Source organism: Dipodomys merriami, unplaced genomic scaffold (assembly GCF_024711535.1).
Source record: "Dipodomys merriami isolate MVZ:Mamm:240054 unplaced genomic scaffold, mDipMer1.0.p SCAF_1, whole genome shotgun sequence".
Taxonomy (NCBI): domain Eukaryota; kingdom Metazoa; phylum Chordata; class Mammalia; order Rodentia; family Heteromyidae; genus Dipodomys; species Dipodomys merriami.
The window spans coordinates 88,484,301-88,509,571 of NW_027202270.1; the positions used below are offsets into that span (position 1 = coordinate 88,484,301).

The 25,271-nt window shown below is 38.4% G+C and overlaps 1 protein-coding gene across 1 annotated transcript; it reads left to right on the plus strand.

Moving 5' to 3' along the window:
- The first annotated feature begins 3,335 nt into the window (after window positions 1–3,335).
- Window positions 3,336–4,325, plus strand: LOC138840141 (olfactory receptor 11G2-like). The gene has a single exon (XM_070040003.1). It carries the CDS (start codon window positions 3,384–3,386, stop codon window positions 4,323–4,325), a length of 942 nt encoding a protein of 313 aa, XP_069896104.1. The 5' UTR covers window positions 3,336–3,383.
- Window positions 4,326–25,271: the final 20,946 nt, after the last annotated feature.

A 25,271-nucleotide genomic window follows, 5' to 3' on the forward strand; every position in this document is an offset into this window, starting at 1 on the left:
CTAAAACACATTGATAATTTTATAGAATTTAAAATCCAAATCACCTTCACATGTTACAGGAAATTAGTTAGCACCTCTATTCATTGGCCATGTACCTTCTGGCCCCAACACTTATTAACAGTCTCATTTGAAGATCAGAGATTTTGATTAAACAGTTTCCTCAGAAATGGCATATCATTAATATTAATCCTGAATGAAAATAGTATTATATAAAACTTATTTTTATGTCTGATTTAAGCACATCTTGAAAAGAAAGAAATACTTGATATCTCAGCCCCTCACAAGTTCTTAAAATAAGAATGGAAAAGACATTCAAAAAATGTAATTTTGTCATACAAGAATCAAGATCTGTTCTTCCCAGGGCTAAGATACTAAAAAGATTGAGGCAATATAAACTAAAATATAAATTTCTTGGGAAATTTTATTTACCACATGCGTCCTACTGTCACAAACATCAGATCTAGCACTAGCAGAAGAAAGCTTTTGCATTCATTTTATAAATTCTAAAATATTGATTAGTTTGCTAATCTTTCCCTTCCCTGAAAAAAACAAGAAAGAAACAAAAAATATGCTGCAACCAACTGCTGTTTGACAAATACTGACTGCCATTTAGCCACAGAAGACTTACTCTTTGGGAAATTCCAAATAGATTACTGTCAACTACACCAACTTCCAAAACTAATTTGCAATTGATTGATTGATCATATAGCAATCCAGATAAAATAAACTAGATATTCATGTTTCTATGTATGTCTTATGTACAAAGAGCTGTAATAACCAAACTGAAGACCTTACTGCAAGATTAGTAAACAAAGATTGTTGGGATTTTTTAAGTTTTTATGGTTATTATGAAGTTGATGTACAGAAGAGTTACAGTTACATAATCAGGTAAAGGGTATATTTCTTTTTAGACAATGACACCCCTTCCCTCATAATCTCCCAGTTTTTTCCTACTGTCCCTACCCACAAATTGTATTGTTCATTTTTAATATTGTTCAGATTTTTTTTAATTCGGCATAACATGAAGCCATTGTGCAGAAGCAAAACAGTCCATAGGACATCTGCTCAGGAGTGCCTAGAAAGGGAGGAAAAAAAGTTTTCTCTTTTTGTCAATTTTGTGATAAATCTACTTTAACACTGTATCAATAATGACAGGCTCCATCATTTTAATAACGAGATTGAAAGGTAAAGGACTTTTTAAACATATTACTTCAAACACAGACAAAAAGCTATCTCAGAAAAATCATATTAATGCTGACTATCCCTTAGCTGTATCTGGCATTGATGGACAAAACTGCATTAATAGAAGCAGATTGCATTATCAAATAGCTTAGTCAACTATTTAATGGAAAAAAGTGATTCCACATGGTTTCAGCTATACTGTATCCAGTCACACACAATCTAAGCTTTGCTCTTGGTAGCTATGATCTCTTTCCTTCCTTTCTCTCTTTAATTTTATTCATAAATAAATTTTATTTATAAATAAACTAAGTGCATTTATTCATTTATTTTGTAAATTTTAGTGAAAGTTTTTTAGGTGCAAACATTAAGCTCAATTCCCAATTATCTCTACATAAGAACTTTTCAGGCAAATTGATATCAAGGCTAAAAGAAATTTCTCTTTGAAATTTACTCTTCAGGAAGATACTCCTAAATGAACTAATTCAACTACTCTCTCTTAGACATATAGGAGAGAAATACCTGGTAATGTCCTGAGGTAGATCACAGACTTCTACATGGATAATGACATTCTCAGAGCTCCTGTAAATTATATCCTGCATTAAAGAGTTCCACATTAGATTTTGAAGACTATTTTTCTTTATCACGCATAAAATATTCTCTTTAAAGGAAAAAAATTATATAACCATCTGTTCTGAAGAGAAAATACTGCCAAGAAGAATATTGCCCAGTGTGATATTATTACAAGAAAGAAAGAAAAAGACAAGTTGTGAAAATGCATCTATCTCTCATATCTCAGTAACCTGGTAAAGACCTTAACATTACAGAACACTGACAGCTCTCATACACTGTCAATAGGAACTTAAAAATTGTGCAAAAATCTACTTTATGTAGATGGTACACAGCTACCTATAAGCCTAACTACACAAGAAGATGAAAAGTGTGAGACCAGCTCAATACTAGAATAAAAGAAGTAAGAGGAAGAGGAGAAGAAGGAAGAAGGGGAGGAGGAAGGAGAGGAGGAAGAGGAAGAAGAAGAAAGAAGAGGAAGAAGGAGGAAAAAAGAAAAAGAAGTGGCGGTGGCGGCAGCAGCACAGAAGGAAGAGGAGGAGGAGGAAGAGGAACAGAAGGAAGAGGAGGAGGAAGAGGAGGAAAAAACTGCTTAGTAATCAAAGAAAACTGCTTATTACAATTGAAGATACATACACCTTTTGGAGATGTGAGCCAAGAGAGCTAAACTACTTGGCATACTAAAATTTCTTCCAAGAGCATCAAACTAGAAATCAACCAAAATATTCATCTACACTACAATATCTAAAGTAACGCTTTAATCACACATGCAATAGTATAGGACAGTAAAAATTAATTATCTGTAGATAGATACAACATAATTTGACAACTTACTATTGAAATAAAGAAAGTATCCAAAAGTCAGGTAGTACAATTACACTTATGCAAAGTAAAAGAAAGCAGGCAAAATTAGTAACAATTATTGAGAAGTACATATTTGGTTAATAAATTATTTTTTAAAAAAACAAAAAAAATGATTTCCATAGGGAAGGAATATTGCAGGTAGAGAGCAGAGAAGTTGAGGTAGTGATTAGAATATAGCACGAGAGGAAATGTCTAGGATACAAGTGATGTTCTATTCTTTACCTCAATGATAGCTACAGTAGCACCTTTCTTCATGATGATTCAGTGATTTTTGGCTTATTTAATCTGCATATTTCCATTTCACAACAAGGGAATTTCTATGTATATCCATTAGCAATTCATGTTTCCAGTGTCTTTTACATACTAGTGTCCCAGAGAACAGTATTTTCAAATTATACAAAAATAGTGGCTCACACTGTAATCCTAGCTACTCAGGAGATCTGAGGATCAAAGTTCAAAGCCAGTCTATCAGTAATGTCCATGAGACTTTTATCTCTAATTAACCACCAAAAAGCCAGAAGTGGAGCTGTGGCTCAAGTGGTAATGCTAGCCTTGAGCATAAAAGCTCATAGAAAATGCCTACTCCCTGAATACAAACCTTAGGACTTGGCACAACAATTATTATTATTATTATTATTATTATTATTATTATTATTATTATTATTATTATATGTACCTGGCATTTCTCAAATAGGTTGAAGACATTTCTGGGTCACAATTTGTCTTTGTATTATTCAGTAACTGCTGGCACTTTTACAGCTCACAGACACATGACAGACATCAATACCCTCAGCAACTTCAGCACCATTCCTGGCTTCATTCTCCTGGGTTTCCCTGGTCCCAGGCAGAGCCAGATCCTCCTCTTCATGCTCTTCTCTTTCATCTACATCCTCACCCTCACGGGCAATGGTTCCATCATCTGTGCTGTGTACTGGGATCAGAGACTCCACACCCCCATGTACATCCTGCTGGCCAACTTCTCCTTCCTGGAGATCTGCTATGTCACTTCCACAGTCCCCAACATGTTGGCCAATTTCCTCTCTGACACCAAGGTCATCTCCTTCTCTGGCTGCTTTCTCCAGTTCTATTTCTTCTTTTCCTTGGGATCTACAGAATGTTTTTTCCTAGCAGTTATGGCTTTTGATCGGTATCTTGCCATCTGTAAGCCTCTACACTATCCTACCATTATGACCAGACATCTCTGCAACAACCTTGTGATCAGCTGCTGGGTACTTGGTTTCCTCTGGTTCCTAGTTCCCATCACTATCATTTCCAAGATGACTTTCTGTGGATCTAGAATTATTGACCATTTTCTATGTGACCCAGGTCCACTGCTAGCCCTTATCTGTACCAGAGACCCCATGATAGAGTTGACTAGCTCCTACTTAAGTTCCTTGCTTTTATTTATTCCCTTTCTCTTCATCATGGGGTCCTATGTTTTGGTCCTCCGAGCTGTATTGAGGGTCCCTTCAGCAGCTGGAAGAAAAAAGGCCTTTTCTACCTGTGGCTCCCATCTGGCTGTGGTTTCTCTTTTCTATGGCTCAGTGATGGTCATGTATGTAAGCCCAACATCTGGTCATAGAGCTGGAATGCAAAAAATTGTAACTCTGTTCTATTCTGTGGTCACTCCACTGGTTAATCCTGTAATATATAGTCTAAGGAACAAAGATATGAAAGATGCAATGAAAAAATTACTGAAAATACAAAATTAAGGTACTTATTTTAAAAGATTTTTGAGAGACAATATCTGATTTTACTTTATTGATTAAAAAGAAAATTAATGGATATGGCTCAGAAAACATTTCTGTTTTATTAGTTCCTAGAATATACAGTCCTAATAAGGAGTCACAAAGATGTAGTCTACCTTCTTAATTTTACAAATGACAAAGTTATCATTTTGTTTAAATATTGAAGAAAAAAATCTTCTGCTGGGCACTCATGGCTCATGCCTGTAATTTCAGCTGGGACTGGCATCTGTGCTTTGTGGTTCAAAGCCAGCCAGAGCAGGATAGTCCATGAGACTCTAAACTCCAATTAAAATCTGGAAGAGGAGGTATGGCTCAAGTGTTAAGAGTTCCATCCTTAAGCAAAAAAAGCTAAAAACAGTAAGTAGGTCCTGAGTTCAAGCTCCAGTCCATTACTGGCATAATTAATTAGTAACAAATCTGTCAAACCAGAAAAACCTCTCCATAAAGGCAGAGAAGAAAAAAAGTCAGTTCTGTTATTCAGTAAGCATTAAACCACAAAAAAAAATGTGTATCATAGAACACACAGGCACTTTTTGTGAATTGAAAAGATTCCTCATGATTTTATATAGTAATGTTAATGTGATCCGTTATGTACTTCTTTTCAAGATAAATAATAATCAGTCCTCAGGAGACTGTGACAGCACAATGTATCATGTCATCCTATATCCACTTGCTAAATTGGGGAGCCATCTATATTTGATAACTGGCTTTATACAAAAGGAGTGATATTCTCACACACTGATGACAGGAAATCATTCTGAAACTTGGAAGTTAGTCTGTTGAAGTTGGGATCCTGCCCTCCCACAGGAACTAGGAGATAGATACACCATCATCGCAGGAGATGACATTTGTAAGGTCTATTTCCAGGTTAATTCAAGTTAATTCTTTTTTAATTGTATTTTATTATAAAGATGCTGTACAGGGGTTACAATTTCCAAGTTCTTAAGGAAGATGTTTCTGGATCATAAAGCTGGCCAAAAGTTCATTTACTTTTGAAAATGAGTTACATTTATCTTTTGAAGAAAAAGAAAAAGAACTAAACCGGGCGCTGGTGCCTCATGCCTGTAATCCTAGATACTCAGGAGGCTGAGATCTGAGGATCGCGGTTCAAAGCCAGCCCGGGCAGGAAAGACCGTGAGATTCCTATCTCCAATAAACCACCAGAAAACCGGAAGTGGCACTGTAGCTCAAGTGGTAGAGCACTCACCTTGAGCTGAAGAGCTGAGGGACACGCCCAGACCCAGAGTTCAAGCCCCACGACCGACAAAAAAAAAAAAAAGAAAAAGAACTAAATTAAAGTTTTTTTCAAAATAAATAAGAAAATAGAATATCTCTTCCTTTTTGTTTTTATTATAAAGGTGTTATACAAAGGAATTACAGTTACATAAGTGTTGAGTATATTGCTTTTTAATAATATAACCTCCTCTGTCATTTTCTCCCAGTTTTTTCTCTCCTACCCCCTCTCCCACCAGTTGTATAGTTTTTCAGTATAGTGTCTAGTGAGAATCACTGCTGAATTAGTTCACCTTTTGTCCCATCATTTGTCCCTTGCCTTCCCCAAATCACATAAAATTACACAAAGACAAAAGATACAGAAGTCAAAAACAGCAACAAAAGGGGAAAAGCAGAAAAAATACACATAAAATAATAAAATTAAAAAGCCTCTTGTCCATTTCTTGGAGTTCATTTTGATAAGCATTTTATATGATCACATGCACATTGGTATTGATACTTTGTGATCCTCTCCTAAGAATAATGTTTAATTTATCATGTCCAAGTCTAATTTTTTGTCTTTTACTATCAATTGTGTTTAGTTGTAGATTTATAAGCACAGTCTAATTATTATAAATGAGAGAAAACATGCAACCTATGTTTCTTTGAGTCTGGGTTACTTCACAATAAAATTTTTTCCAAGTCTTTCCATTTTCTTACAAATGGGGCAATGTCATTCTTTCTGATGGAAGCATGGAATCCCATTGTGTGTATGCACTACATTTTCTTGAACCATTCAGTCACTGAGAGCCATTTGGGTTGATTCCCTATCTTGGCTATAACAAACAATGATGCAGTGAACATGGCTTTAGTGTGGCCTTGTTTGTGGTCATTTGGATAGAAGTCCAGGAGTGAGATTGCTGGGTCATAAGAAAGCTTCATGTTTAGTCTTTTGAGGAACCTCCATACTACTTTCCAAAGTGGCTGAACAAGTTTACATTCCCACCAGCAATGTTCCCTTTTGTCCAAATCCCTGCCAGCAACTGTTATTGTCAATTTTCTTGATAATGGCCATTCTAACTAGGGTTTTTATTTGCATTTCTTTCATGGCCAGAGATGTTGAAATTCTCTGCATGTGTCTATTGGCTATTCTTCTTCTTCTGAAAAGTCTCTCTCAGTCTTTAGCCCACTTACTAATTGGGTTCTTGTATCTATGAGCATTGGTTTAGGGGAGAGGAGTTAATTTTTTGAGCTCTAAGTATATTTTGGACATGAAGTCTTGGTTGTATAGCTAGGAAAGATTTCCCATTCTATGGGATTTCTGTTTATCTTGCTAGCTATGTCCTTTTCCATGCAGAAACTTCAGTTTGTTGTAATCCCATTTATTCAGTCTTTCTAAGATTTGATGTGATTCTGGATCTTTACTTAGGAAGTTTTGAGCAATGCCACGAAGCTCTAGTGTTCCCCCTATGCCTTCCTGTAACATTTTTAGGGTAACTGGTCTTGAGGTCTTCGATGCATTTGGAACTGATTCTGGTGCAGTCAGCACCAGTTTTCTGCACATGCACATTCTGGCAGAATCAACTGGTGAAGAGACTGTCTTTCTTCTAGCCTATGTTTTTGGTTCCCATATCAAATTATTAGGTGGCAATAAGTCTGTGGGTTTATTTCTGGGTCTTCTATCCTGCTTCATTGGTCTCCAGACCTATTCTTATACCAGTATCAAGCTGTTTTTATTATTATGGCTTTGTAATAGAATTTGAAGTTTGGTAATGATATTGCTCCAGCACTATTCTTCCTGCTAATGATTGTTTTTGCTATTTGGGGTCTTCTATTATTCCATATGAATTTCTGGATTGATTTCTCTATTTCTTTGAAGAAACTTGTTGGGATTTTGATGGGTCTTGCATTGGATTTGTAGATAGCTTTGGGAAGTATTGATAATTTCACGGTGCTAATCCTAATAAGTAAACCCACCGACTTATTTCCACCTAATATGGTTCTGGCAGGAATTAAGATGCTTCAGATGAAAATTCTTTCAAAAAATATGAAAGAACAAACAATGAATTGTACTAAAAACTGGCTCATTGGAAACAGTCCAGATGCTCTTCAATGGACAAATAAAAAAATGTTAGCTGGTCACCGATGGCTCACACCTGTTATAATAGTTACTCAGGAGGCTGAGGTCTGAGGATCTGCGGTAGAAAGCCCGCCTGGGCAGCAAAGTCTGTGAGACTCTTAACTCCAATTAACCACCAGAAAACTGGAAGTGCACTGTGGCTCAAGTAGTAGAGCACTTGACTTGAGCTGAAGAGCTGAGGGACAGCACCCAGGTCTAGAGTCCAAGCCATACAACCAACAAAAATAACTGAAACACACACACACACACACACACACACACACACACACACACACACACACATACACACACACACACACACACACAATGGAATTTCATTCATCAAGAATGATGATATTGTGTCACTTGCAATGGGTAGACCTGAAAAAATTGTATTAAATGAAGTAAGTCAAACTCAGAGAGACAAACCATTCATGTTTTCTCTCATATGAGGAGCTTAGATCTAATTTATAAATTTATATCTAAGCATATACAAAGTCATATGCATGTATATAGAAACATGTTATCTAAAATATTGTATGCACAGGGTAGGAGTCCAATGGTGTAACTCCATGAACAACTAAATTACAGTTTAACAAAATGAATACCAGGAAGCTGGAACATATGAGGTTGAGAGTACTTGGACATGGGAAGCAGATGAATGGAGAGAGAATGGTGAGTGAGTGCAGTCATAATACTCAGTGAACATATGTGAAAATGGAGCCAGGTAAGTTGAAGGAAAGGGTAAGGTTGGGAGAGATGGAGGTGAATGATGGAAGAAGTGACATTGATCAAGATGCATTCCTTCAAGCAGAGTGCTGGTGGCTCACACCTATAATCCTAGCTACTCAGGAGGCTGAGATCTGAGGATCAAAGTTCGAAGTCAGCTGGGGCAGGAAAGTCCATGAAAAGCTTATCTCCAATACACCACCAGAAAACCGGATGTGGTGCTGTGGCTCAAATGGTAGAGCCCTAGCCTTGAGCTGAAGAGCTGAAGGACACTGCCCACACCCAGAGTTCAAACCCCATGACCAAGCAAAAAAAGAAAAAAGAAAATCATTGTCAAGCCAGCTACTACTGTGAACAAGTAGAGATGAATCCCCAGAATAGACACACTAATATGTAAGAGATATCCTATGCATCCACAGTTGAGGACTTCCCAGAATTTAGCCTGAAAAGACTAAAGAAAAGGCAGGCATGCTGGATACCAATGGCTCATACCAATACTCTGGCTGCTCAGGAAGCTGCAGTCTGATCATTGTAGTTTGAGGCCATGCACAGGAAAGTCCATGAGACTTTTATCTCCAGTTAACCACAGAAGTAGAGCTGTAACTCAAGCATCAGCAATGAGTGAAAAAGTTAAGGGATAGCACCTAAGTCCTGAGTTCAAGCCTCAAGTGCTGGAAAAAAGAAAAAAGGCAGGCAAAGCAGGTCTCCCAGACAGAAAATTCCTAGGAAGATGAGTTCTCATTTTGGCACTCTCACTGAAATGGAAAGAAGAACATCTGGATGGTGATGAATCAGAGAGCAATGACCTCTATTACACTGTATAAGCATTGCCCTCCCAGAAAATACCTGGTCCGACAGAGGTGAACAAAAGCTGGCAATGAGGAGATGATTAGAAAGAAAGGAAAGGCAAAGAGGACACTTCCTAGGTCATCTTCATGCCTGCACGAGGAAATGGATCTCCTTGGTCCCAGATAGTGTCAATCACTGGTGCATTTTTCTCTTCTGCTTTCCAGGGGACAAAATTGTTCATGCAACAAAAATTTATTCATCTTCCACTGTGTACCTGAGCAATGTGATGTGGCCATAACATATGGACATCTGAAACAGATGAAAGAGAAAGGTAAAGTGGCAACAGAGACAATAAGTCAGGAGCTTTGTTTATCAGTTTTTGATCTTATATTGTAGCAGAGATTAAAATAAATACTGCTTAAATAAGAAGGTGAAATAGACTATCTACCAGTGACTCATCCCTGTAATCCTAGCTACTCAAACGACTGAGATCTGAGGATTGTGGTTTGAAACTAGCCTGAGCAGAAAAGTCTGTGGGAATCTTATCTCCAATTAACAAGCAGAAAGCTAGAAGTGAAAGAGCGGCTCAAGTAGTAGAGCACCAGCCTTACACAAAGCCCTGAGCTCAAGCACCACTATAGGTACCTGCATGTGGGCACATACAACAACACACAAAACCCATGAAATAAATTTGCAACTCTTTCAGATAAACTGCTTTGATAGTTAGACATATAAGCAACTGAGCTGTATTTAAAGACTTTCACCCCTTTCCAGGCCAACCCCAGGTGCAATAGCCAGAGAGCAGCTAAAGCCTGTCTTGAAGCTAGAAAATATGCCCTGAGAGATAGCTGTTTAAGACTCAAGGCTTCAGCCCCCAAACAAAAAAATCTGTAACAAAGCCATGGTGGTTCCAGGTAGGGATTGGTTCCTGCCCTAACTATTCCCTCTGTGAATGATATGTCATCCCATCATCTCTTTTTCCTGGCTCTGTCCTCAGAACCCAAAATTAATACCACTTGTTAAAGGCCCAGCAAAAGTTTCCTGAATTGCAGCCACCATTCCCTGTGTCTGCTTGGTAGACTTTTCCTTGGTACAAGACAGCTTCTCTGAGTAGACTTGGAAATTGATTATATTTCATGCCATGCCTGAGAGAACCAGGACTCAAAAAATAATATTCCCTACTCAGCTGGAATATAAAGACAAAAGACACCAAGAGTCTCAAGAGAAGATAGGCCTCTGAGGAAGGAAGAAGCAGCACCTTACAGCCTCCTGACACTGGCTCCTGGAGTTGATAAATTGATCCTCATTGAGCAGAGGAGCAAGGCTCACTCTATGGAGGCTCTGTTATAACCCCTCCATTCTCCAGCAAACACTGAGACATCTCCACTCTAATTCTATTCCTTCACTCCTCATCGTTACTACATTATTGTAGAGGAAAGCACATCTCTCCCAAGGAGAAATCTGTCAAAAGAACTGTCAAAACAACTTCAGATTGGATTTTTTTTCTTTCCATGAAAAGAGATGATGAAATGCTTGGAGGGGAAAATAAGCATAAAAGATTTTTTTAAAAATAATGGTCTTCTAAGTAAGGACCCCTTTGACTACATGTTTTACAATATAGCCAGTAATCTATATGTATCAGGCCTGGGGCAAAGTACTTTCATGGATGTCATCTTATTCAGAGAACTCATTCCTTCAGTGAAAGTGTTACTATGTCCATTTTAAAAGGAACTAAGAGATTGTTTATATAATTCATTGGGCAAGTTTCTACTATTGATAAAGCATAGTTTATAATTCAAATCCAACTCCATTATTTTTCTCCTATGATTTAACTGCCTATACTTCTCAAAAATGGAGAGCAGTTTGTATTATGGGACAAGTATCCAGACCAATTGTTATTCAGATCAATTGAAGCAGATTAGCTATTGAGATTAGGCTAAAAACTGTTTTATGTCATTATCCCTTCCTAGACTAGTATTGAAACCAAAATATCAGAGAACTAAGATGGATTTTTCACATTATATATTATCCCATAGGTTTGGCTAATTTAAATTAAGCTACTTCCAGTTTTTCCTAACATTTAACTAGGGTGAAGATATTGGGTTTTTTATTTGGGATGCTAATTGACCAGATTGAGCATGATGTATATAAATGATGTCCATAAACAATGTCTAACCCATCATTGTCATGTACCTTCTGTAGCCAGATGGGGTTCCTTTAGATGGTATTGGAAGAATTTGCCTGCCATTTGGACAGATTCAGTACTTCCTGTCAGGTAAACCCCGCTGCTGCTCTCTGAATGAGGAGTCAAGTAATAAAAGGTGAGTAACAATATACTTCTTGGGGAAGTGGCACTGTGGCTTAGGTGGTACTGTATTAATCTTGAGCAATAAGAGCTCAGGGACAAAGCCCAGGCCCTGAGTTCAAGCCCACAACTCACACACACACACACACACACACACACACACACACACACACACACACACACACACACACACACACACACACACACACACACACACACACACACACAAGCAAAATATGTTCTTGGTCTGGGATGTAGCTCAGTGGCAAAACACTTGCCTAGCAAATTCAACAAACTGGATTTGATCCCCAGTACCAAAAAAGAAAATGCATTCAGTAAAAAAAATTTTCTTTATTCATCCATTGTCAATCTAGCAAGCTGGCATGCACCATTCGGCTTTATGTTTAAATAGCAAGCTATCGCTCTGATGTTATCTGTGAGATAAATGTAATTAAAACATCATCCCTATATCCATAAAGTTTTGATAGCATGTATATTTGTGACAACATTTGACACAAATATCACATAATGAAAGAGAATATTTGGGGGGTTCATTTCAATAGGATTATTTTATATAATCAGAGGTGAAAAGGGATTTAAAACCAAATAATCCAATTTATTTTTATTTAAATAAAATCACTCATAGAAGTTTAAAGACTATTCTTGAGCCACTTCAAACTTCCCTCCAGGGCTGGGAAGGTGGCTCAGTGGTAGAGTGCTTGCCTTGCATCCACGAAGCCCTGGGTTCAATTCCTCAGCACCACATAAGCAAAAAGAAAAAAAGCCAGAAGTGATGCTGTGGCTCAAGGGGTAGAGCACTAACCTTGAGCTGAAGAGCTGAGGGACAGCACCCAGGCCTAGAGTTCAGGCCCCACGACCAGACACAAAAAAAAAACAAAAAACATTGTTCAACCACTTTGGAAAGCAGTATGGAGGTTCCTCAAAAGACTTCACATAGATCTCCCCTATGATCCAGCAATCCCACTTTTGGGCATTTACCCAAATGTTTACAAACAAGACCACACTAAAGCTACCAGCACAACTATGTTTATTGCAGCATTATTTACCATAGCTAAGATCTGGAACCAACCCAGATGCCCCTCAGTAGATGAATGGATCAAGAAAATGTGGTATATATACACAATGGAATTCTATGCCTCCATCAGAAAGAATGACATTTCCCCATTTGTTAGGAAATGGAAAGGCTTGGAAAAAATTATATTAAGTGAAGTAAGCCAGGCCCAAAGAAGCATAGGTCCCATGGTTTCCCTTATTTGCAATATCTAGTATAGGTATGAGTCAAGCAGAAAAGGTCAGATAATGTGATGTTAGGAAAATGAACCCTTAAATATGTATTTTAATGTTTTCGTTTCTTTCATGCATATGTTTCTAACGCATTTATAAGATTATTTCTTTGTTGCTTTGTATGTCCCTCCCCCACAGTGTAACCCACGCTTTCACTATATTTGATGTCAGTATAACATGTGGAGGAGATGGGGGCAAACAAGTCGTTTAAGGATTCAGGTGGACCTGTTGCAACAAAGAGAAGTACAAAATGTCATGTCAAAACCAGCTTTACAATGTCGGTGTGGGGGGAGAGGGGGGTATAATTGGGTGGGGGGAGGGGGGAGGCTGGGAAGGGAGGTGAAGGGTAAACAAAGGAGGAGGCTGCAATGCTTGGTAAGAAATGTATGCATTATCCTGCCCATGTAATTGTAGCCCCTCTGTACAGTATGTTCTCAAATAAAATAAAATAATATTAAAAAAAACCAAAAAACAAAAAACAAAATTTTCCCTCAAATTTCTACATACAAATCTTTCTTAATTTTCTTTAGCAGAATAAGCCATCTGTCACTGAACATGTTTTGTTACCCAAAATATCCAGTTTTGCATTGCTTCCTTCCAATGGAATTCCTCTCAACTCTACGCCAAAACTCCTGGAGACTTAGCTAGAGCCATCCTTGTGGATTTTATTTCCCTGTCATCTCCTTAGTGGGTTTTTTGTTTGTTTGTTTGTTTGTTTTGTACTAGTCCTGAGGGCTTGCCCTCAGGGCCTAGGCACTGTCCCTGAACATTTGGGGGTGGGGGAGGGGGAGTGCTCAAGGCTAGCCCTCTACCACATGAGGCATAGCTCCATTTCCAGCTTTTTGGTGACTAATTGGAGATAAGACTTTCAGACCTTTCAGCGTGAGCTGGCTTTGAACCACAATCCTCAGAGCTCAGCCCTCTGAATAACTAGGATTACAAGTGTGAGCCACCATCACCCACCTTCCACTGTGTTTTGAAGCATAATTGAGGTAATTGGTAAATGTCACCTATCAGTATTTTCTAGAACACTGTAGATTATCATTATCAACAACTATTTATGAAGTACCACCTTTTTCAAATTGTACTGAGCATTGGGGTAAACAAGTGATACTGAAGAACACAAGCAAAGACCCTGATTCCCAATAGTACTTGACTCTTTAGAAGCTGAAAGAAGCTATTGTTGTCTTATTGTAGTATTATATATAAGAAAACCGATGTGTATGTACGTGTATGCATGTGTAAGTGTGTGAAAGTGACAGGCAGAAAGAAAAATGTGCAAATTGCATTGGCTCTAGAAATTCACTTTTTGTGATTTCACTGAAAGTTAACCTAGAAGGTCAGAGGTAGCTCAGCAAAACAGGCTGGTTCCAGCTGTTGAACCCCAAAGGTTTCCTCCTTTTCTAACAAAGCTAATTGCTCCATAGGAGTTTCTGTTTTCCCATGATTAAATGGGTGACCCTTGGTCTTTTTTTTTCTAGAAATGTATATGGCAGAAGGAGTTCCGGGAAGATGGCAGAGGAGAAGTTGGAGACTAAACAAGCTCTTGCATAGAAAGCAGTTTTAGTGCTCCAGTGAACAGTCCTAAACCAGAGAATCATAACAAGTGTGCCATCACAGTACAGAGAGTTAGTCCAGAGAGGGAAAATCCAGGCAAGGAGAAAGATCTAAGCACTTGCCAGTAGCTGCGGCTGTGGCTGTGGCAGCAGCTGCGGTGGCAGCAGCCATAGCAGCCATACCTGCAACACAGAGAGTCCAGGACAAAGGCGCCAGACACAGTGGGTGAGCAGATTCTACTCAACACCAGCAAGAACTGACAAGGAACAGATATCTTCATCCTGCAGATCACAGATCAGAACAACCCAGGAACCAAGACTATGGCTTGAGTAGAAGCCTGACATCCTCACTCCTTCTCAGGGAGCAGAGGAGGGAAGGCCACCCCTCACCCCGAACACCGGAGATCTCCATCTTTGATACTGACAAAGGCATGGCTGAACAGCTAGCTCCAACTCAGGCCTTGGAAGAAAACAAAACAGTCATTTAGCAGGTCACAGGAATCTAACCTGACCTAACAGGCTCAGCTGTACCCAGGGAAAAGTCATAGTCTGGCCAAGCAAGCTCTGCAAGCCCAGGAGTGGCTTTCTTCACTGGGTAAACAGAGCCAGAGGCTGCGCCTCCCTACAGCAGCCTAGACAATCAATTGAAATTCAGTAAACATAAACCCTGAGAATGGCTCCAGGCTGGGCTCTGTGAGTGTCTCAGAAGCTAGCCCCTCAGGGTAAAGCTACTGTTTGATGAAAGGCCTCAACTCTACCCAGAACCTAGCCTCATCACAGCATCTCCAAACTAGAGGAAACAGCCATCTCCATCTTTTCTGATACTCAAAGCAGATCTTCCTCCCATTGAACTAGCCTGGGAGGAGGATCAGAAAATCCTGGGTAAAGCAGAGCATTTCTCTGCCTGCTCAAACAAACTGACTTAAGACACCAACCAAGCCACAGGAAAATCAAACACCACAAGCAGACCAGAGACTCCAACAAGAGACTGGTTAAGGACACAAAGGAGATACAGGATCTTCCCATCCCCCCCCCAAAAAAAATCAAAGAACTCTTTTTTTGTACCTGTTATAAAAATCTTTAACTTTTTTTTAAAAATTGTTTTCTATTAACTTCTTTTTAAATTGTTTTCTATTAACTTTATTTTTCTTCATCTTATAATTTTTATTTTAGGGGTATGTGTGTGTGTGCTTTTTTCTTTTTTTTTCTTTTATTTTTTTTGGTCTAGCTTTACTGACCTTTTGATTCTATTTTTTCTTTCTTTCTCATCCTTTTCACTTTTTCTTCTCTTCTGTTCTTCTTTCTGTGACTTAATTGCTGTTCTGCTCATTCTCAGATATACCCGTAGTCAATTATTAGACCTTATCCCCATTGTGTACACACTTAATTCAGAAATTTTTTACTCAATTCAAAACCTCTTAGACATAAATTCCTTAATAGCAGTACTACCTCTTTATCTATATAATATTTTAAGCATTTTTATTTTTAAGTTTTTCATGTCACCTTTCTATCACTCCCCTTCTCTTATCCTATCCCCGTTCTTCTCTGAATATTATGTTTTTAAATTTGCATAATTTTTAAGTGTTTCATTTTTTTAATTTTAATTTTTGTTTTTCTATTTTTTTCTTGTCTCTTTTTTCTTTCTCTTTCTTCTTTTTTCTCCCTCTCTACAATCATTCTATCCAATCTAATTCCCACTTTGAGATTAGGACTTAGCTAATTTAACTATCCCTCTATCTTTCAACATCCCTCTATTCCTATTTTTACCCACATCTCTCCCTAAACCTAATAATTTCTGGTTTGCCAAATTCTTCTTTGCTGTTCATAGCCCATTAATACATAGTTGTTTGATTTTGAATAGATATATCTGTTGAACTAGATTGTATCTGCAGACTTTTGACTGTACAACTACAGACTTTGGTTGATGCTTGCCTTAAGATAGTTTTATAGCACAAAACCTGTGTTCCTTTCATCCCAAATGGGGAGAACAAGCTGGAAAAACACAAGAAAAATAGCAAGTCCAGGTATCTCAACTCCCACTCATGATAATCAGGGGACAGAACAGATAATGAATAATCCAGAGGAGAGCTCCCAAAAAGCTCTACAAACACTATTGGTAAATATGGTAAATGAAAAGATTGAAAACCTGCAAAGGAGTCAGTGTAAGTGTAATAGGGAGAGAGAGGAAGCAAACCAAAGGTCAATACAGGAATATCATGAGCTTGAGGACACTACTCAAAGATTGATACAGGAATTCTGTGAGCAGCTTGAGAACACTCAAAAAGAAATAAAGGAATGGCGTGAGCAGGCTGAGATCAGTTGAAGAGATAGACACGAATTGTGTGAGGTGGCCGAGAACAGACAAAGAGAAAGTCAGGAATGGCGTGAGCAGGCTGAGAACACTCAAACTACATGAATTGTGTGAATGTGAGGAAGCTAATCAAAGACTAAAACAGGAATTGAGAGAGTGGGAAGAGAATAGACAAAGATCACTAAAGGCATTCATGGAATCCACAAACAGAGAGCTGAAAGAAGTCAGGAAGACCACAAAGGGAATGCTTCATGGAACCCAACAGAAGGAATGGGAGTCCAAGGAAACCATAACCAACTAACTAAGAGATTTGAGAATAAACACTGAACACCAAATTAAGGAAGTAAAGAAGTTCATATAAGATCTAAAACAAAGCTCCAACAAAGAATTTGAAGCCAACAAAGCCAACCAACTAGAAGGAAAAGAAATAAAAAACAAAGTAGAAAGTCTTTTTTTTTTGGGGGGGGGGGGGGGAGTCTGGCCATGGGGCCTGAACTCTGGGACTGGGCGCTGTCTCTTGCTCTTCAGCTCAAGGCGAGCACTCTACCACTTGAACCACAGTGCCACTTTCTTTTTGCTTATGTGGTGCTGAGGACTCGAACCCAGGGCCTCAGGCATGCAAGGCAAGAGCTCTACCACTGAGCCACCTTCCCAGCCCAAGTAGAAAGTCTTGATAGTAGGTTAGACCATGCAGAAGATCGAATCCTGGGGATTGAAGACAGCCTAGATATTATAGAGAAAAAACATACAACCATCCAAGAAAAATCCAAGAAATATGATAGATCTATTCAAAACTTGGAAGACACCATCAGAGGGCCTAATCTGAGGATAATGGGTATAGAGGAGCACCTAGAGAAAGAAGTAAGTGGTCTAGGAAATTTGTTTAACAGGATCCTAGCAGAGAATTTCCCAAACATGCAAAAAGATAGGCCTATTCAGATACAAAAAGTGTGTAGAACCCCAAATAGACCAGACCAGAACAGGATGTCTAACTGTCACAGAATCAATTCAGACGAAGGGAAAGATCATTAAAGCTGTCAATCACCTATAAAGAGAAACCAATTAGAATCACCTCAGATTTCTCAGCAGAGACAATCAAAGCAAAAAGAGCCTGGAATGATGTATGCCATGCCCTAAACACAAACAACTATCAATCAAGAATACTGTACCCAGCTAAACTCTCGTTCATAACTGAAGGTCAAATAAAAACCTTCCATAGCAAAGAAAAATTGAAACAATGTATCTCCACCAAACCAGCCCTACAAAAGATTCTTAAAGATGTCCTACAAATACAAAACCAATAAGTCCACAATAAAGGCCAAGAAACCAAACCCAAACTGAGAATCCAAGAACCATAGGAAGAACCCAGATGCCACATCCCCAAGAAGGTGGATAAAATGGCAGGAACTCCCAAATACCTCTCAGTCCTATCTCTCAACATTAACGGACTTACTTCTCCAATTAAGCAACATAGACTATCAAGTTGGATTAAAAAGCAAGATCCTTCTATCTGCTGCCTTCAGGTGTCAGATCTTGCCCATAAAAACAAATACATTTTCAAAATCTACCAAGCAAAGGACCCCCATATACAGGCGGGAGTTGCAATCCTAATATCACATAAAATAGACTTCAAGGGCTGGGAAGGTGGCTCAGTGGTAGAGTTATTGCCTTACATGCATGAGGCCCTGGGTTCGATTCCTCAGCACCACATAAGCAGGGTAAAAAAAAGCCGGAAGTGGCACTGTGATTCAAGTGGTAGAGTGCTAGCCTTGAGCTAAAGGGCAGAGGGATAGCGCCCAGGCCCAGAGTTCAGGCCCCATGATCGGACCAAAAAAAAAAAAAATAGACTTCAAATTAAAATTAGTGAGAAGAGATAAAGAAGGTTGCTACATACTAATTAAGGGATCTCTCCTTCAGGAGGATATTACAATTCTAAGTATCTATTCGACAAACAACGGAGCACCCAAATTTATCCAAGAAACACTACTTTCCCTCAAATTCCATATAGATCAAAAGATATTAATTGTTGGGGACTTTAACACGCCACTTTCTCCACTACATAGATCAACTTGGCACAAACTCAACAGAGAAACCGCAGATCTAAACAACTGCATAGATCAACTAGATTTAACAGATATCTACTGAATATTTCACCCAGCAGCATCAGAATACACCTTTATCTCAGCAGCTCATGGAACATTTTCCAAAAGAGACCACATTTTAGGACACAAAGCAAACTTGTCCAAATTCAGAAACATTGGTGTTATAACTTGCATTCTCTCAGACCACAAGGGAATAAAATTAGAACTCAACACCAAAAGCCACCAAAGAAAGCCCTGTAACACAGGGAGGCTGAACAACACACTGCTGAATCATGAGTGGGTCATGGAAGAGATTAGAAAGGAAATTCAAATGTTCATGATATTCAACAAAAATGAACACACAAATTACCAGCTCCTCTGGACACAGCAAAGGCAATACTCAGAGGCAAGTTTATATCTCTGAGTTCCTACATCAACAAATTGGAGAGATCTAAACCAACAATTTAATGAGACATCTGAAACTCCTTGAAAAAGAGCAGCAAAATAAACCCCAAGCCAGTAGACAGAAAGAATTAATTAAAATTAAATCAGAATTAAATGAATTAGAATCCAAAAACCCATAGAAAGAATCAACAAAACCAAGAGTTGGTTCTTTGAAAAAAATAACAAAATTGGCAGACCCTTAGCAAATCTTATCAGAAAAAGAATAGAACACACCCAAATAAATAAACTCAGAGATGAGAATGGAAACATCACCACAGAAACAACCAAGATTCAGAACATTATAAGGGAATTCTTCTCAAAACTTTATGCTAATATGTTTGAGAATATGACAGAAATGGACCTTTTCCTAGCAAATATTGACATGCCAAAACTAAAACAAGATGAGTTAAACCAGCTTAACAGGCCCATATCAAGCACTGAAATAGAAACAGCAATAAGAGACCTCCCAGCTAAGAAAAGTCCAGGACCAGATGGTTTTACAGCAGAATTCTACAAGGCCTTCAAAGCAGAGTTCACACCAATATTCCTCCAACTCTTCAATGAAATTGAAAGAGAAAGTTCACTACCGAACTCATTCTATGAAGCCATCATAATCCTCATCCCCAAATCAGGCAAAGACTTATCAAAGAAAGAGAACTATAGACCCATCTCTTTGATGAACATTGATGCAAAACTTCTCAACTAAATTTTGGCCAATCGACTTCAACAATTCATCCAAAAAATCATATACCATGATCAAACAGGATTCATTTCAGAGATGCAAAACTGGTTCAATATACACAAATCAATTAATATAATTCATCACATCAACAGGAGCAAGGATAAGAACCACATGGTCATCTCAATAGATGCAGAAAAAGCATTCGACAAGATCCAACACCCCTTTATGATGAAGGTTCTGGAAAAATTAGGAATCCATGGAACATTCCTCAATACAATAAAGGTTGCATATGACAAACATACAGCCAGCATTATACTTAAAGGGAAAAACTAAAGCCATTTCCTCTTAACTCAGGAAAAAGTAAAGGATGTCCACTCTCGCCACTTCTCTTCAATCTAGTATTAGAATGCCTAGCTACAGCAATAAGACAAGATGCAGACATAAAGGGGATCCAAACAGGGAAAGAAGAAGTAAAACCCTCCCTCTTTGCAGATGACATGATCTTGTATTTAAAGAATCCCATGGACTCCACTCCCAAATTACTCATGGTGATTCAAAACTTTGGCAAAGTAACAGGGTATAAAATTAACTCTCAAAAATCAATGGTTTTGGGGCTGAGAAGGTGGCTCAATGGTAGAGCACTTGCCTTGCATGCTCAAGGCCCTGGGTTCAATTCCTCAGCACCACATAAGCATAAAAGAAAAAAAGCGGGAAGTGACGCTGTGGCTCGAATGGTAGAGTGTAGCCATGAGCTGAAGAGCTGAGGAACAGCGCCCAGGCCCAGAGTTCAGGCCTCACGACCAGACCCAAAAAAAAAAAAAAATCAATGGCTTTTCTGTATGCCACCAATGAGAAAAGTGTGGCTGAAATTAGGAAAGCAACTCCATTCATAATAGCCCACACAAAATAAAATACTAGGAAATAACTTAATCAAAGAAGTGAAGGACCTCTATGATGAAAACTTTATAAACCTGAAAAAGGAAATGAAAACAGAACTTAGAAAGTGGCAAAAATTCCCATGCTCCTAGATTAGAAAGATCAACATCGTGAAAATGGCAATACTTCCCAAGGCTATCTACATATTCAATGTGATACCTATCAATATTCCAACCACATTCTTCAAGGAAATAGAAGAGGCAATCCAAAAATTCATATGGAACAATAAAAGACCCCAAATAGAAAAAACCATCCTCAACAGAAAGAACAGTGATGGAGGAATATCAATACCAAATTTCAAACTCTGCTACAAAGGCATAGTAATCAAAACAGCTTGGTTCTGGCACAAGAACAGACCTCAGGACCAATGGAATAGAACTGAAAATCCTGACATTAACCCACAGATTTATGGCCACCTAATCTTCGGTAAGGGAGCTAAAAAATAATAATAAAATGGAAGAAGAACAGTCTCATCAGTATATGGTGCTGGCAAAATTAATCACCTGTAGAAAACTAAAACTAGATCCTTATATATCACCCTGCACCAGAATGGATCCAAATGGATCAAAGACCTCAAAGTCAAAGCAGACACTCTGAAAACATTACAGGATAGAATAGGAGAAACCCTAGGTCTCCTTGGCACAGGTCAAAATTTTCTTAATAGAGACCCAGAAGTACAACAAATCAAACAAAGGTTGGACAAATGGGATTGGATAAATGGGATTGCATGAAGCTGCAGAGTTTCTGCATGGCAAAGGACATAGCTAGCAAGATCAATAGAAAGCCCACAGATTGGGAGAAGATTTTCACTAGCCATACAATGGACAAGGGTCTCATATCTAAAATATACTTGGAACTCAAAAAATTAAATCCCCCAACAACAAATCTTCAAAGAAACAACTGCCCAATAAATAAGTGGGTAAAGACTTAAAGAGAAACTTCTCTGAAGAAGAAAGAAGGATGGCCAATAGACACATGAAAAATGCTCAACCTCCCTAGCCATAAAAGAAATGCAAATCAAAACAAATGACATAGCTAGAAAAATAAATAGAAAGCCCATAGAATGGGAGAAGTTATTTACTAGGTATACATCAGACAAGAGCCTCATATCTAAAATATACTTAGAGCTCAAAATATTAAACCCAAAAAAAAAATTCTCAAAGAAACAACAACTCCTATCACCAAATGCACGTTACACACACACACACACACACACACACACACACACACACACACACACACACACACACAGAGAGAGAGAGAGAGAAATAGAAAAGGTCAACAAAAAAAGATGCAGAAGCAAAGAAGGGAGAAAGAGGGGGGAAAGAAAAAGGCAGGAATATGGAAGAAGGAAGGAAGGAAGGAAGGAAGGAAGGAAGGAAGGAAGGAAGGAAGGAAGGAAGGAAGGAAGGAAGGAAGGAAGGAAGGAAGGAAGGAAGGAAGGAAGGAAGGAAGGAAGGAAGGCAGGCAGGCAGGCAGGCAGGCTGACTCTACTGTAAGTCACCTATGGGGCTGGTAGCAGATAACTATCATCCTAGCACTCAGGAGGCTGAAAGAGAAGAACTGTGAGTTCCTAGTCAGGGTTTAAGACAGATCTTGTCTCAAATAAAAAACAAAAAAGGAAAAACAAAATAGTACGCACATTATAAGAATGAACATTAATGATATTATTAGGTGAAATAAGCCAGCTACAAAATGACACCTAATATGTGATTCTACTTATGAAAACTACCTGGGGTATAGTGAAAAGAGAGAAAAGACAAAATGGTGGTCGGAGAGTTTCAGTTTGGAATGACGAAAATACTCTGGAGATGGTTGATGGTGATGGTTACATAACACTGAGAATTGTACACTAAGTTACAGTTAAAAGGGTAATTTTATGTTATTATGTATTAGATGTGGTTATATTTTACCATAATAAAGTGTTATATTTTACCATAATAAGGGAAAATGAACAATAAAACTTCTTAAATAATCCAAAAGTAAATGGTTTAAAACAGAAGAAATAGGGGGCTGGGTGCCAATGGCTCACACCTGCAATCCTAGCTACTCAAGAGGCTGAAATCTGCAGATTATGATTCAAAGCCAGCCCCGGCAGAAAAGTCCCTGGGAGACTCTTATCTCCAATTAACTACTCAAAAACTGGAAGTCGTGCTGTGGTAGTATGATAGAGTGGTGGTCTTGAGCAAAAGATCTCAAGGACAGCTCCCAGGCCCTGAGTTCAAGGCCCACAAACAATAAAAAAAGAAGAAGAAGAAATAAGGGAACAAAGAATAGGTAGGACAAATATAAAACACAATAGCCTACCAGTAACTAAAAATTGAAAACAAAATTCCCATATGTTAAAACAATAAATATGTAAACATTCCCTACAGTTCATAATGAATAGGCTTTTCCTAAAAATAAAAAAGTTGTCTGGAAAGCTATACCTTTCACTATCACCTTTAAGACATTCTTCCTGTCTTGGCTCTGGAGTCCAAATTATGCTAAACCAAATGAATGGTGTGACTGGAAGGATGTTATACCAAATACTCTTGAGGGAGCCTTAGCACTGCCCCAGGGAAGATGAAAGATCAAAATAACTCTAAGATACTATTTTAATTGCACCCCTTGAGAATCACTTCCTTCTCTCACCAGAAACCCCTTTCTAACATCTCTGCATCATACCCCACTACTCTACAGCAAAAATAACTAGTACATAAAACTCACTTGAAATTTTTACTGCAGAGGAGACAGTGAAAGGTCTGGCTACCTGGAGGTGACTACAGACTTTTTATACAAATGCTCCTCCATTTACCCAGAGTTAAGTGCTGATAAACCCTTCATAAGTGAAAAATATCCTAACAAAAAATGCACTAGCCTGACACCCATCGATTATACCTATAATCCTAACTACTCATGAGGTTGGGCTCTGAGGATCACTGTTCAAAGCCAACCTGGGCAGAAAAGTCTGTGAAAATCTTATCTCCAATCAACTAGCAAAAAGCTGGAAGTAGAGTCGTGAATCAAGTGGTGGAACACTAGCCTTGGGCAAAAAAAGTTCAAGGATAGCTCCTAGCCATGAGTTCAAGCCCCAGTGCCAGCACACACACAAAGTGCTAACTTCAGCTAACTTGCCAAACACCATAACTTAGCAAGCTTCAGGCAGCAAGTCCTGAGCACAGTTTATTTTCAGGATTGAGAGGCTGTCTGGGAGCTGCTACCCGCTGCTACCTGCTATATTCCCAGAATCTCAAGGAATTATCAAACCTATCTCAAGGGTTTGTCACAAAACCCTAGCCTTGGGAAAGATCAAAATCCAAAGAACCACTTCTATTAAATACTTATGGCTTTGGCATCATCATGAAATAGAAAAGTGTAAGTGGAACTCAGTCAGTCTGTCTTGGTCAAAGTATCAGTCCACCTTAGGACCACACCTCAAGGACCAGCTTCTACTAGCTGTCACTGCTGTCCCACACTTACCTATTGCCACACTTATTTCCCTTGAAAACTGCAGGAAAAAAATCTACAGTTAGCCTTGTATAACCTTAGGATTGTCAGGACTAGACCTTGGGTCTGCACCCTGAGAAGATACAGACTTGGTCTTTCTTTTGGGGGCTGTCCACACCTAACTCCATCATGAAAAGTAAGTAAGTTTCTCCCTGTTTGAACTTCACTGAGTTTTTTTGATACATCTATACCTGGATACTAGCCCCAGAGGAAATCCCTTATACATTACAATATGAATGCAATTTTTGCCTACATTTGGTGTTTCTGGCTATATGGTTTAATCAGATCATCTTCAGTATAATAATAGATCCTATCCTAACATGTTATGTTGATGCTCAGCTACCCATTTCTCCCTCAACATAATGCTTCCTTAAACTTCCTATACTAATGATTCATAAAATAATGCCTTTTTGTTAAGAACTTCGATGAATTCTAAACTTGGTATTAGAAACCTGTTTGACATTATCCTTAATAACTTTCTTTATTTTTCTCAATTAAATATGACATCTTCCTATTATTTTTATGCCTATACCAGGTAATAAAATTCCTTTTCATTCATCATTTATTTTCTGCATTTAGTATTATTAACATCACTGTGATTTTATAACTTTTGGTTATATTAGCAAAGCTGTAGGGGTATGTTGTTTTGGTGCCAGTACTGGGGCTTGAACTCAAATCCTTGCATTCTTGCTTAGCTTTTTCCACTCAAGGCTGGTGTTTTACTATTTCAGCCACACCTCCACTTCTGACTTTTGCTGCTTAGTTGGAAGAGTTTCTCACAGACTTTCCTGCATAGGCTGGATTCAAACCATAATCCTCAGATCTCAGCCTCCTGAGTAACTAAAATTATAGGTATGAACCACTGGGAAGCTATGTATTTCTAAGTGATAGAGTATTAGAGAAGTTTGGTAAAATAAATCTGAGTGACAGAACACTGCCCATAAATTTTCTG